This window comes from Siphateles boraxobius, unplaced genomic scaffold, assembly GCF_051911475.1.
Source record: "Siphateles boraxobius isolate OS27281-9 unplaced genomic scaffold, OSU_SipBor_1 6, whole genome shotgun sequence".
Classification (NCBI taxonomy): Eukaryota; Metazoa; Chordata; class Actinopteri; order Cypriniformes; family Leuciscidae; genus Siphateles; species Siphateles boraxobius.
The window spans coordinates 9,647,029-9,661,939 of NW_027509186.1; the positions used below are offsets into that span (position 1 = coordinate 9,647,029).

Sequence of the window (14,911 nt, forward strand, 5' to 3'; positions counted from 1 at the left end):
TTACTCACACAAATAAATGTTTTATACATTTACGGTAGGAAATTAACAAAATATCTTCATGGAACATGATCTTTACTTAATATCCTAATGATTTTTGGCATAAAAGAAAAATTGATAATTTTGACCCATACAATGTATTGTTGGCTATTCCCACAAATATACGCGTGCTACTTAAGACTGGTTTTGTGATCCAGGGTCACATATATACACACAGAATGTTTTATTATTGCATGCTGTTTTATTATGTACTACAACACTAAGGGTGCAAATAGCATCTGCCACTATCTTACACCGGTGTATGCTTTGTGCAAAGGAAATACTGCCACTTTCACTGCAAATTTATTTTGGTGCCATGATAATTCAGTTCTTTTCACAACATTAGAACTTCAAGTGTGCTGATATGAATCGAAGTGTTTAGTGCAGTTTCCTTTGTTTGCCCACATCCTTCTGTGCCTGGGTTTTTGTTTTCTAACCAAATAGAGCACGACACATATGCACACACTTTCTTCATGTCACTTGTGGAGGTTGTCAGCTGTTGTGCTGGTTGTGTCCTGCAGGTGAACAGCACAGTGCCTCTGATTGGTCGCTCGGGGCTGCTCGGGGAGCACCAGAACAGTCAGTTCTGCGGTCTGGCGTGTGGCCGCGGCTCTATGGCCAGCAGCACTTACTGCATCACACACACGGGTCTGCTGTGCCAGTTCAACACCAACCGACAGCTGGATTCCTGGGTTGATCTCAAGGCAAGTTACTTGCAAGTGCCTTCATTTCATTACAGTGATCCATCCAAACCCCTTTAATAGGGGTGAGTTGACAAAATCCATTTCTTGGTTTTAATCTGATATCGATTCTCAAATCAAAACATTACTAAAGATTTAGTCATTTTTTGCCACCCATCCAAGAAATGGCAATAAGCTTTGTTACTTTTGATATATAACATAGTGTCAGCTGTCAAATTCTGCCTGTTTTATTATGACATTCAAATGATAAATACCGTTTTTTGCACTATTTAATGTGACTGCTCGAAATAAACGTGAATGAATACCAGAAGGATAAGAATATAAATATACAGTAGTGGCCAAAAGTAATGTCTGACTTAAGAAAATTGACTATAGTGCTATATGCTGTGGTGTTTTTGTTTTGCTTCTGTAGACGACGTCAGCGCAGTGCTTGTCGGTGAGCGAGACGTTTGTTTTCTGCGGTTGTGCTGACGGGACGGTGCGCGTGTTCAGCCCTCAGGACCTGCGCTACATCACCACTCTGCACCGGCCACACTGCTTGGGAGTCGATGTGTCTCAGGGCACACAGCCTGGGTAAGAGACGTCATAGAGCTGAGACCGCCATACGTTTGTTGATTTAAAGGGCTTATATGATGCTTTTTGAGGTTTTCCTGCTTGACCATTCACATTTTTAGAATCTGACTCGTCTTCGAACTGATACTTGAATACAGATAACATTATTAACTGTATATATTTGCATAGAAGCCTAGGAAGCTGAAGCTCGTGATTATGGTATGGGGCTTTATATTTCCGACACATACTTGAGGTGTTTGCGTTTGGCCAATCACAGTGCACTGGGGCAGTTGGCCAATCAGAGCACTATGGGTTTTTCGAAGGAAGGGCTTTGTAGAAATCAGCTTGTTTTTAGGCAGACTGGGAATAGAGGAGCTGCAATAATGGACAGTATGTAAAGAATGTGTTTTTTAACCTTAAACGATTATAACCTATTTTAGTACACCTAATAAACTAAAGAATGACCTTTTAAAATGGCATCATATGACCCCTTTAAACTTTTCAATCAATTGGTTAACGCATTGGTTTCTTTTTCTTGCAATTTAACAACACATACATTAATGTTTGCATGCCAATGCCATTTCAGTGTCATGAGACCACTGTGTTTCTGTTACACTCCATCTAGAGTGCGAGACTGGGTCAAAATTTCATTGCTGAGAGAAAAAAAACACACTAGTTGCAAGATGTACAAGTCGCACTTTATTATTACTGTCTGAAATAATGTAAAATACTGGTAATTAAAGTGAAATATTTACAGACATTATAAACACTATAAACATTTTATTTTAGTTTCCATCACTCCACTAAACTTTAAGATCTTTTGTGGTGTTCAGAACAAGGATTGTATAAAAATAAACTATTTATAGTGTCATTCATTATTAAAAAAAAAAAACATAAACACTGTCTCAACTTAATTTAAAGCTAAACTGAATTGCTGGCATGTGGGAATTTGGGAAGTTAAATGTGAAGTGAGATGAAATATTGAAACTCACTCTTTACCGTCATTTACCATGTGCAAAAAAACAAACTCAATTACAGTAATCATTAAGTAAAACTACATCTGATCTACAGTTTTTCTACTTTAAACGAAATAAATGTTTAATAAAATAAATCTCCTGCATTAAAAGGCTGTGTGTGAGTGAATGAGGATGTGGGAGGAGAAACAAGATTTCACGTGTAGTCCAGTGGAATATTGTCCAAAGCTTGCCAAACAGAATAGAAAGCCAGGATATGACGTATGCCAGATTTATGATCTCACTTACCTCATTCTTCACAAATCCAAATGTTTCTATATTCGCTACCATTTATTCTAAAACTTTTATTCTTTGTACTCCACTCGTATATTAAAATCTGTTAAAAAGTAACGCACAAAAATGGCGCATTTGGCGTTCCTTAACTTTGGATTATAAATCACTGCATGTTTCAGATGATAAAGAACACAACTTTTACACCAGAAAATGCGATACTTAGAACAGTTGTAAAGTTAAAGCTATATGTCTTAATTCTAAGTTTAATGTTGATTAATTTGATTTACTTGCATTCATTGAATTAAACATTAACTTAAAATATATATAAACTTATTTTTTTTCAGCTAGTGCTACATTAACTAAAACTAAATAAACTTAACTATAGACATGCTTATAAAAAAGCTAATAAAATGACACAAACGAAATTATTACAACTTTAACTAGAATTAATATGAATATAGATTATTAAAAAAAAAAAAAATTCGAAATATTAACAAAAAATATGAACAAACTATAATATATACTATTATATAACTGTAATGTTGGCAAAATAAATTCATTACCAGTGTTCTTGTGGTTTGAATGATCTCATATATATATAATTGTTTCAACATTTTCCGTTAAACATCATTTTAAAATCAAACGTTAAACATCAAATGTTGCATATCTTTTCTCTTTTTATAGGCATTTGTTCGGTGCAAACCCAGAAGCACAGTATCCAGATACCCTGGCTTTAACCTTTGACCCTGTGACCAGGCACTTGACGTGTGTGTATAATGACCACAGTGTGTACGTATGGGACGTGCGGGACATTCGCAATGTTGGGAAGGTGTATTCAGCTCTGTACCACAGCGGATGTGTGTGGAGTGTGGAGGTGTGTTACTCTCAGACCAGTTCATGTTGAAATTATCAGATGAATCATTTATGAATGCATAAATGTATCCTCTGCAGACCTACCCTGATCTTGAAGATTCATCAGCATGTCTGTCGCCTGGATCTTTCCTCACCTGTTCATCTGATAACACCATCCGCCTGTGGAGAAGTGAGTCGCCACAGAGTCACGGCTCCGCTCTCGGCCTTCGACACAACCTCTACAGCCAGGTACGGTACCGCTAGACTGCATCGGGCGGGACATCAACGTTTTCACAAATATTTGCATGATTTGTCTGAACAGCAGAGAGTGTATATTTTGTCTTTTTATTTATTTGTTTAGGCTTGGTTTAATTGATAATATTGCTTAAACAAATCACAGTACTGATGACTACGACTGTGCCAGATGTTACTCCGTTCAGTTACTCACCCTTACGTCCTCCTAAAAGACTTTTTGTTCATCTTTGAAACGCAAATGAATATATTAAAGTCGTCATGAAATCAAAATTGACCCCATTTACTTTGTTAGCGCACATTAACTTAATGTGCAACTTAATACACAAGAAAAAAAATGTTTTGTCTTTAATCAAAATCAGAAAATTTGCTTCAGCTCTGGATTGGCTTTCCTTCTCTGATGTCCGTTTGATGGCTTGGTTTGAATATCCTTAAAGGGACAATGTGTAGTTTTTTTAGGTATTTTATTATCTAAAATCAATATTTGTATTCATAAATATGTCCTCAATGGTGTACATATACCTCTGCCAATTCTCGGATTTATCTTCGTAAACAAAGAATTTATTATCTTTATATACATGTGACGGGTAGGTCACATGTAGGGTAGGCTTCCATGTCGTTCCGCCATCTTGAAAAACTATAATAGCAGAGAGGGTCAATAAAAGTACTAGGCCAACACGTTTTCGTTCAGAGCCAGCGTCAGTGACTGAAAGCAGCCGAAACGGAGGAGCAGAGCGGTGAGAGGCGCTTGTCACGGTCCCGGCAAGTTTAAAAGGCTGCATTGCACTGTTATTATTCATACTGTAACATTCGTTTGTTCGTTGTGTCAAGTTGCAGTTTGTTTGAAATAACAAACCTGTTCACCCGAAGGAAAACTCGACGAAGTGCTGTTAGAAGACATCCTGTCATAGCTTTTTGGCACATAACAGCTACCGTAGTTGCAACACGCATTTGAAAAAGCGAGGTGCTGGAGAGCACAATTCGTTTGAATGCAAAATACAATTTCACCGCTAGATGGGAGAAATTCCTACACAATGTCCCTTTAAAGGGTTAAAATTTTCATTTTTGGGTGACTTGGTTTAATCCATTTGATTTATATGGAGGAACAAAGAGTAAATGATGACAGAATGGTTTGCCAGTGTCGTCTTGTGTTCATTGATTTATTGTTTGTGAATGTGTTTCAGGACATTGTAAGGATAGTATATGTGGACGATGACACGCAGTACCTCAAAGCTGAGGCTGAGAAAGCCGAGGGAGGAAGCCAGGATGGGAAATCTGGGATCAGGGTGATGGGAATCAGCCCAGATGGGCAGCATTTGGCTGCTGGAGACCGCAGTGGGAACCTGAGGTGAGAGGAATGAGGGGTCTGTGCAGAAAACTAAATCCTAAATCTAAATATATATGCTGAATTGATGGTCTCCTCTTCAGGATCTTCGGCTTGCAGTTTATGGACGAACTGCTGAAAATCGAGGCTCATGATTCAGAGGTCTTGTGTCTAGCCTTCTCTCCTAATGAGACCGGTAAGTGAGACTTTATTTCAAATACATATTTTGTAAGGCACAACTACTTTAGAGGGATACTTCGCCATTGGCAAAATGAGCTTTCAGTAAAACTAGGCTATGCAGTAGAAAGGTGATTTTTATTTTTTTTATTTAATGCTACCTTACCAGATCGAACTGAGAAAAAAGGCGCTTTTGCCAAAGAGGTAGGGACATGGACATGCTGCTGTCCAAGGCTAGTCCCATCAGTCTGCTATGGATACGCTTGACAGGAGTCAAATACTGCCTTGCTTTAGTAGGAAATGCCTCTTAGCAAACTTTCAGTCATAATGGTGTCGACTTTTATGGTTCCAAGGTGCAAGAATTCAAGGAGTAAATGTTTAGTGGGAGTGAGTTACTTTCGGTTTCCAGTGAAGGATTCAACGTGTTGTGGGCAGTGGCTAAAAGCTGAAGAGAATACAGAGAGAACTGTGAAAAAGAAATGTGAAAAATCTCTGTGCTTGTAGTCAACGTATGCCGAAAGGAGGGAAAAACTGAAAGAAACTGCCATTGTCGCATTCAGATCAGAAAGCTGTCGTCATAGTGTTTCTTTTTTACCATAATTCTGTTTAAAGTGACAGTATGTTACCATTTTCAGTTGACAGTACTCAACCACTCAAACCATTTTCAGAGATAATATCCATACTCTTACAATAACTGTTCTGTTAATAACCCTCTGTCGATCCGACGGTCTGTGGGCGGGGATACACAATGCGGAAATATGATCTGGAGCTTTCAAAAGTCCCCCGGATGACACTTTGTTTTTCTTTCTTTTTTTTCTCAACACGGAGGAGGAGTAAACATTGTTCCTTTATATATACTACCTACACTACATATATATACTACTATCACAATTAGGCTTGGGTATCGAGTATCGATTGGAACCGAGACTAGCTTTGCGATTTTCCCGGTATCGTTCAAAAGTTTAAATTTCGATTTCCAAGTTTCGATTCACAGTCCGTCGACCGGAAGAAGAAACCGCTGAACACCAACAAAGAAGCGTCCACTGGAAGTGTTGGCATAACCGAGCGAAGCAACTCGAGAGTCGTCCTAATGCTGCTAATAGTGCGTTAAATTCGCGCCTAGTTATACGCTTGAACACTTTGAATCCATTTGCGCGTCACGAGCGGAATTGACGCACGTAAAAAAGGAGTATTCGCGTCTATATAAACAGACATTATAAACTGAAAAGCGGGCCTGTCCCCATTCGTGCCACAGGAATTTTTTACGCGCATAACGCGTCTATGCATTGAAATCACTCGCGCCAGACGCTCTATTCGCGTCTGGTGTGAACGCAGTATCAAACCAAGGCATGGATATGTTCCAAAAGTGCTCTCGACGCTGTTCGGAGCACAGGTTATTTCGCTGGTTGCTCTCTCCTCGCCAGATGACGAAGGTTTTACAAGTTGTTTCTTATTGTTTATTTGCTATTCTGCACTAGGTTAGCCCATCAGTGGGAGCACGGTAACATGTTTAAGTACCTGCAGCATCATACACTCACGTGTAAATGTGTTTTCATGAGGTTTTCAAAAATAAAGCTCTCTTGAGGAAAGTGTACCCCTGTGAAAATATATTCATAATTTATAATATTTATATTCAAGTTCATAGATTTGATATTTATATTGTAGTTGAAAACAACCCTGTGAGAAATTCATAGTAAAGTTCATAAAAAGTAAAAAGTTCATAGAATTAAAATTGATGGAGAAGGTCAGACTATTTCCTTCAGAAAGATCGTTGGTTAGCTAGCTCATTTAAAATATCCTAAACTTTTTTTGACCCTGCCTCTTAAAAGAATCGGAATCGAGAATCGTTAGGAACCGGAATCGAAACAAGGAATCGAATTCGGAATCGTTCAAATTCAAACGATACCCAACCATAATCACAATGCAAAGCGGGTTGAAAATCGATGAAGTTACTCTAAGTTTGAGGAGAAATGTATGCTAGTGTTAGACGTGCTAAGATCGGCTCATTGTAGTGTATAACACTACAAATTGTCATTATCTACAGTGCAGAAGAGTGTGTTTTTCCTGTCAGGTTTGCATCTGCTGGCTTCTGCAAGTCGTGATCGGCTCATTCACATCTTTGACATGGAGGAGAGATGCAACCTAGTGCAGACGGTTTACGATCATTCGGCCTCCATCACTGCCATCAAATTCACAGGTCAGTTCACAGTCCATAAACACTCAATGTTCATACACTGAAAAGACCAAATCTTTCGGCTATTCTGACATTTCATCCATTTCTTGTCTTCCGTGCACGTGTTTTTGTAGGTCTGAGTTCAGAGCTGTCTATGGTCAGCTGTGGCGCTGACAAGAGCATCTATTTTCGATCTGCTGAGAAGGTGATGATGAAGTGGTTACCATTCAGATTTGTGTTACTGTTATAACTGTTAATGCTATAAAGGTATCTTATATTTACTGCATAGAGATTTCACACGGATAGATAAGCATCCCTGGAACAGATCATTCAAAATATTATCATGCGTTTGGAGATACTCAACAACAAATATGCAGGCTAAATATGCCATGGACTCCACATTCTAGTTTTTTGTTTACTTTTTTAAAAAAAATATTTTACCCTGTGATGCATCAATTATTAAATCAAGAAGGGAAAGAAAAAAATGCTTATTGATTTAAATAATTTAATATGGAACTCTATATTAGATTAAAAAAAAAAAAATATATATATATATATATATATAAATATAAAAAAGTGTATATATATATAAATATTAAAAAAAAAAATCAAAATATATACATTTATATTTATACTTTTTTATAAAAATATTTGCTTGGATAATATAAATAAATAACTGGTTAAATGGCAAAAAAATACTGAATTTGAGGAAAAACGCGTCATAGGACCCTAATTTTATTTTTGCTAATCTTTTAATAAATGTATGTAAAATTATATAGTTCCATGATTTAAATTAGTTAGACATGCTTTATTTACCTATTCAAATTTAATTAAATCATTAAAAAGGAATTTTTAAATGGAGGAATAAGAACGAAATGGTTAAAAGGCTTTAAAAGACCTGTCCGCTGTAGTGGACATCATGTGTCAAAGGGTTCATCTGAAAAATGAACATGCAAATAGATTTCTTGGCTTTGCTTTTAATTATTCACTTTGTTTAAAATGTACTTTCTAACAATTGTTGTTTTGTGTCTCTCCTCAAAGACCTCAGAGGGCTTGAACTTCTCACGATCTCATCACGTAGTGGAGAAGACCACACTGTATGACATGGACCTGGACGCCACACGCACACACACGGCCATTGCGTGCCAGGACCGCAACATCAGGTAGGGCTTCGTGTGAGGTGTTACTACCGCTTATGAACTGACCCTTTCAATCAGAAGTATATGTTTGTATGTTTTATGCTCAGTACAATAATAATTTGTCTGCTTTTAAGCATAACAATGACATTATCAAATCTTTAAAGAGTTATATGCTTGAATATACTGTATGTTCCTTTGCATTTTCAGAGTGTACGATGTGAGGAGTGGCAAGATGAAAAAGTGTTTCAAGGGCTCCCTGAATGACGATGGGACACTGCTCAAGGTGTGTGTGTGTAATGCTGTTTATTGTGTAACTCACTACCAGAGTAAATTATGTTTGCAGTCAAAATCCTTTGCATTTTTGGCTATAAGATTGTTTTTCTGCTCTCAGGTCCAGTTGGATCCCTCTGGGATGTTTTTGGCCACCAGTTGTTCAGACAAAAATATCTGCATCTTTGACTATGAGTCAGGCGAATGTGTGGCCACTTTATTTGGACATTCAGGTACGTTTATTTTTCTTAATCATACATTTAAATAAATATAATAATACCTACGTGTGTGTATGTATGTCTGTATATGTATATATATATATATATATATATATACACACACAGACACATATATGAATAAATATATATATATATAATATTATTATTTTTTATTATTATTTTTTTACATGCATGCATATATACATGCATACATATTTATATATGCCTGTATGTGTCTGTCTATACATATAGGTATTATTATATTTATATATTTTAATTTTTTGGGGTCGTCTTATTGTTGACCAAACTTTTATTCTCCCTCAGAAATTGTTACAGGAATGAAGTTCAGCCAGGACTGCAGGCATCTGATCACCGTATCTGGTGACAGGTAAATCTTTTAAATGTTATTTTTTACTTCATTTTATTACTGATTTTTCAAGAAACTGTTTTATACAGTATTTGAAAAAGTGGTGTACATTCACCTTTAAATATTTTAACATTTTAATCCGATATCAAACAACATATAGACGTGGATTGAAGGATTCCTGTGGGTCCTTAAAGTATTTTCTTAAATCCAATTTAAAGCTGAATATCCTAAATGTTATAACAGAAGTCTTAGGCTAATTATAATTTTAAGAGGTCTTTTTGGGCATGGATAAACAGGAATCATCTAGGGATGGGACGGTATGAAAATTTCATATCACGATTATAGTGACCGGAATTATCGTGATTATCAATATTATCACGGTTTTGTTAAAACAAGATGATAGTGTTAAAAAAGAACTGATGCTCACACTGAAGACATTTCAACAAGTTTTATATTTAAGAATCAACAAACAACAAATAAAACGAGCAGCTCTATGCCCTTTTTAAAGTAAGATTATATTCTGTGGAATTTCCTTATAATGACTGTCGTCAATAGCAACGCATTATAACCGCTATGATTATAACACAGAGTACATCCATGTATCACAACGGACGTGCGCTCTAACTTCATTCAAATACAACTTGTCATCTTGCGTCTCCGTTATTGATTGTATTGAAAATGAAATCGGAGTTGATTTATCGTTTACAGAATTTGATAATATTGTTGTGATCATCTTGTCCGGACGAGTTTTGTACGCTGCACAAAATGGATTTAACAGGTAAGAGTAGAGACATTAATCTCTATTCAATATGTCCCCGTAATTATGTGGTAAAAAAAAATCGTTGTTATAGGTGTACAATGAATATACATTATTATCTCTTAATAGTCTTGTTTGAGCTTGTTCGTTCGTCTTTGGCTCAAAGCCACTTGCTGCGAACTTTTCTTCGCGGAAGCTTCTCGTTTATTTCAAGCGAGTGAGATAAAATATTTCAACTCAAAACAACATTTTGTGCCCAATTATTTCCCAGATGTAGTTTTAGTATTGAGATTAAAGTTAACTTGCCTTGTGTTCGCTACAGCAGTGGCTGATGGTCACACGACTCGGCAGATTTGAATTGTTTAGCCTACCTCTATCGCAGTGACTTTATGGCATGTTCTGCAGACAGGGTGACCATCCTCGATTAAGTTTCCCTCACGATTTTTGTAAATGCCAAAATATGACCACACCTCAGATTTGGTCCTCTTTAAAGGCTGAAAAATCTCCAGAGCACGGTCACCACCTTCCGCCATTCCTTCTCGAATAAAAAAAAAAAACCAAGACGCCTGCGTCAGACTGTTGCTGGCTGGACAGGATTTATAGTGAGTTATTAAAATCGCGATAGTCAAACATTGGTTTAATGATAATTGAATTTTAAACGATATTACTAACCGCCAGTACATTTTAATCGTGGTTTATAGTGAAACCGGTAATCGTCCCATCGCTAGAATCATCATAGAGTTAATGTGATTATTAAACTTCAAAAGGCGATGATTTAATTAAATTCAGTACCGAATGTTCAAAGTCAAAATGTGTCACTGCTGTGTGTTCAGAGCTGTTTGCAATCAATAAATGCCTGTTAAGTAAATGTTTTTGTATTAAGCAATTGCTTATGATTTTCTTTTGTTGACTTATGGCAATGTTTACTTGATATATTTGAATGTTTTTGATGTTTGAAATGTTTTTGATGTTTGAAAGTGTATTTTATCTCCTCTTTTTGAGTGAGTAGCTGGGAGTAGTAAAGCATAGAGATTACAAGTCAATTTTGAGCCACATATGCTGAAAGGCACAAGCTTTGTTAAATGGCTAAAGTAAATTAGATAGACTAATACAAATGCTTTTGTGACATTCTATACTCTCACATTAGGAGCAACCCTTGCGTGTTAAACCTCAATGCGTGTTAAAAACACTCCCTAATTCAGAGCACAGTCTAATGTGTGTTTGTGTGTCCAGCTGTGTGTTTGTGTGGCGGCTGGACTCTCAGATGACCAACTCCATGAGGAAGAGGTTGGCGGAGAGAAAGCAGAAAGCAGGCCTGAGGGTTCAACAGGCCCCCAGCAAACAAGAAGCCATCAGGTAGTCATTTAGCCCCATGAAAACTGCCAATCTGATCTCTTCCTATGTCACGTTCACGCTAGAGGTGTTTGCGTAGAACCAGGTTGAGTTGATGCATGTGTGATTTGTGTATAGCGAAAAGTTTTTTTGCAAAAGTACCACTAGGGGTGGGCAGTGTAAGTGCAGACCCATCATATAGTTGATCATAACATCCATATAGACATCATACGCCGTTATATTGCTAAATGTACCTGATTTTTCATATCACCAAAAGCATACCGGGATAACCTGGCTTCTCTCAAGACTTCCCTGCTAGTTCGCTGTTAATGATATGCTAAAGCCTGCCGGCACGTTGACCTAATTTGTTTCTGACGTCACAAACCACCTTGTAACCCGTGATTTCAAACTGATTTTTTTTTTTTTACCGCAGTTTTAAGGACAATATATATTTAAGGAGATAATGGTGTTGATTTATGAATTTGTACATGGTTTGTCTTAAAGCATATTAAAAACACCAAATAGATGTACAAACATAACTAGATTTTCACCACAGGGGGATTTTAAATGTTCTAATGAAATCTTAATTATTATAAGCGGTCCTAAATCTGGGCTAGGGGTTGGGAGATATTTACAAATGAATATCTATAAAAAAAAAATCAATATATCGATATTCTGACGATATTTTTGCAATCCTACAAAGAAATGTGTGCAAACTGGCAAAGGAGGTCCAGTTGGTCTTTTGACCTGCTGCATTTGAACTATTATTGTATAGAATTACTAGTACATAAAGATATGAGACATTATTGATTTAAAGACTCCTAAACTTTTTAAAATAATAAAATATTATTCAATAAAGTCTTTATTGTTCTTGTATATTTTTAATAGGGGTGTAACGGTTCACAAAATTCACGGTTCGGTTTGATACGATACTGTGTGGTGTCACGGTTCGGTACGTTTTCGAAACAGCAAAAATAAAGAAATTCCTTAGAAATTTCCTATTTATTAAAATAATTTTTTTTTAAAATAAGTGTGAGTTTTCCTACATCTTGAAACTTTTAGTTTTATAAATAAGGGTAATCTTTAAAGGATAAACAAATAATGTTTTGGTCATCACATTAAAAATTACATTTAAATAACATAACATTTGAGTTTTGAAGTGCTGGAAAAAGATGTGTGACGTACTTGAAAGCTTTTTAATATTTCTGCCAAACTTCCATGGTTACAGTGAGTGTTACTACAGTAAATCCATGGTGAACGTTGCTGATCTGTGGACTTAAAACCTATAACTAGTTCATTCATGGAACGATGTTTCTCCTGGTTTCCACATCAGCGCTGTTTGATCCGTTAATTATGGAGAAATTGTAACGCTTCTCAGTAGATCTCGTAGCGATGTTATTACTTAAGAGGCGAATTCAAATGCTTTGTTTACTGGATCTCTTATGTAGTAACGGTGTCGCTTAATCAAGATCGACTCGCGCTGCACTGACATTCGTCCGAACTGATAAACGGTCCGTGAAGCACAAAATAATGAGTTTCGTTCCACTTTCATTACATTTTCCATTTGATGTTGCGCAACGTTGTGGTGTTCGCTCCAGCGCGGATTTTGGTCGGCAGGAAAACTGGTCCAACCACCGGAATGGTTCGGTTTGTGATGCGTGCCGAACCGATGTCTTGGGAAAATGTATTCCATCTTTTGGACTCATTATACAACGCAATTTTCTAATGATGCAATCACGAAGCTCGCCACTTGAGGACGCCACAGACATTTAAGAAAAACTTTTTAACTTCAGACTTCATTTTTCCGCAAACAACGCATATTTTGCCTTTTCTAGCAGATTTTATTAAACGTACATCGGCTTTACTCTTTACGATTTTGGATTGTTGCTTCAACCTAAGAGACGTCATAACACACAGGTAAGAACTTCGTAGTTGTAAATTGCAAATTAGTAGCAGCTTACTCTCGTGCAATTGAGGAACGATTGTTTATTTTATTTTTTGTACAAAATCACAAACCCCTACAGTATTAAAATCGCTACATATAATTGTTTAGAAGGTTATAGTGTGCGTTATTTGTTTTCTCTTTAACTTCCTTCAGGTCTTTTCATGTTTGGGGGGTCGGATTGTACAAATTATGAAATATTCGATATTTTGCATATCGTCCAGACTACAATTTGGATATTATCGTCTAAACGATATATCGCCCACCTCTAATCTGGGCACAGAATGCTGGAATTATGACTTTTTTTTTACTTTTTTTTATTTTCATCATGATAATCTTCACAGATGTCAAGATTCATCAAGCTCAAGTTGTGAAAGAATGGTAATGGAAATAAATTTGATATTTCCATCAAGAGGTCCATCAATTTTGGTCAAGATCTTGTTTTGACAATGCAAGAGTCCAGCACTCTGTAAAGTCTTTGGAGACTTTACAATCAATTTAAACTCTGAAGTGCCGATTCATGTGTGAAAATGATTCTTCATTCTCCTTCACAACCATTTTTTCACAATCTGAGCCTGATGAATCTTGACATCGTCATCCTAAATATGGTCATGTTTCTTCCAACTCGTGAGTTAGATGAGTTTACCTGTTATGACACATTTAATGACACATTTAGCCACGCCTTTAAGACAAGTAAGAAAAATTACAAGGGTGTATTACTGATGTATTTTATGTCATAGATAAAACATGAAAATATCTTGAGCTTGTGTTCACCTCAGACCTTATTTCAGGCATTTAACCAAAAATCCAATAAAAAAACCCATTGACATAAGGACGATGGAACCGGAAGTGCTAAATCTCTCGTTTGTGTTTTGACCTACAAAAATATATCATCCCTGCAGCACTCTGAGATTTTATTCGTCTTCAAAAGGCCATGATTTATTTAAATTAATGTGAAAGACAATTTGTACTGTATGTTTATAAGAATTGGACATGCGTTTTAAAAACTGATATCTTGTCAAAAGTGAGAATGACTATCTGATTTAATTATGTTCCTCTATAATTTGCTGTTGTTCAGGAGAGAGACCTACATCGCTGTGCCCTGTACTGCCCTGCCTCACATGGAGGAGGAGGAGGAGGAGGAGACTCCAGAAGATGCTGTGGACGACTGCAGGACTCCAGACAGACTCGACTCCACGGACGGTGCGTTGATGGTGCTCTTCTCTGTTGTTATTGGGCCTCACGATCACATCAAGTTAGGGCCCAATGAAATCCTTTTTTATTTTAATTATTGAATTTAAATTTTAGTAATAAAAAGGTGTCTAATTAATTTACATCAACATCTACAGCTTAATTTATTAATTTTCAGAAAAAAAAAATTGAAACTCTATGAAATCTTATGAAAATCAAAAAAATTAATTTATAACTCTATGAAATCTTTTTAACTTGTTTTCTGTTTAAATTTTTCGGGATTCTGTTTTAATGGTTTTAGTTTTTATCATCAAAAAGCATTTCAATTTTAGCACTTTAACAATTTAATAAGGTGTATATATATATATATATATGTATATA

At 36.3% G+C, this 14,911-nt stretch overlaps 1 protein-coding gene across 3 annotated transcripts in view; it reads left to right on the forward strand.

The window, feature by feature from the left end:
- Positions 1–14,911, forward strand: part of wdr62 (WD repeat domain 62) — a 34,767-nt gene that overhangs the window by 7,269 nt on the left and 12,587 nt on the right. For all 3 annotated transcript variants that reach the window (XM_077207645.1, XM_077207646.1, XM_077207648.1), the window contains exons 7-20: positions 558–740; positions 1,150–1,310; positions 3,221–3,410; positions 3,488–3,637; positions 4,825–4,988; positions 5,069–5,160; positions 7,213–7,338; positions 7,449–7,519; positions 8,356–8,477; positions 8,661–8,736; positions 8,845–8,956; positions 9,266–9,329; positions 11,299–11,421; positions 14,418–14,542. In XM_077207645.1, the coding sequence (XP_077063760.1) occupies positions 558–740; positions 1,150–1,310; positions 3,221–3,410; positions 3,488–3,637; positions 4,825–4,988; positions 5,069–5,160; positions 7,213–7,338; positions 7,449–7,519; positions 8,356–8,477; positions 8,661–8,736; positions 8,845–8,956; positions 9,266–9,329; positions 11,299–11,421; positions 14,418–14,542 (1,759 nt within the window). The remainder of the gene's footprint in view (positions 1–557; positions 741–1,149; positions 1,311–3,220; positions 3,411–3,487; positions 3,638–4,824; positions 4,989–5,068; positions 5,161–7,212; positions 7,339–7,448; positions 7,520–8,355; positions 8,478–8,660; positions 8,737–8,844; positions 8,957–9,265; positions 9,330–11,298; positions 11,422–14,417; positions 14,543–14,911) is intronic.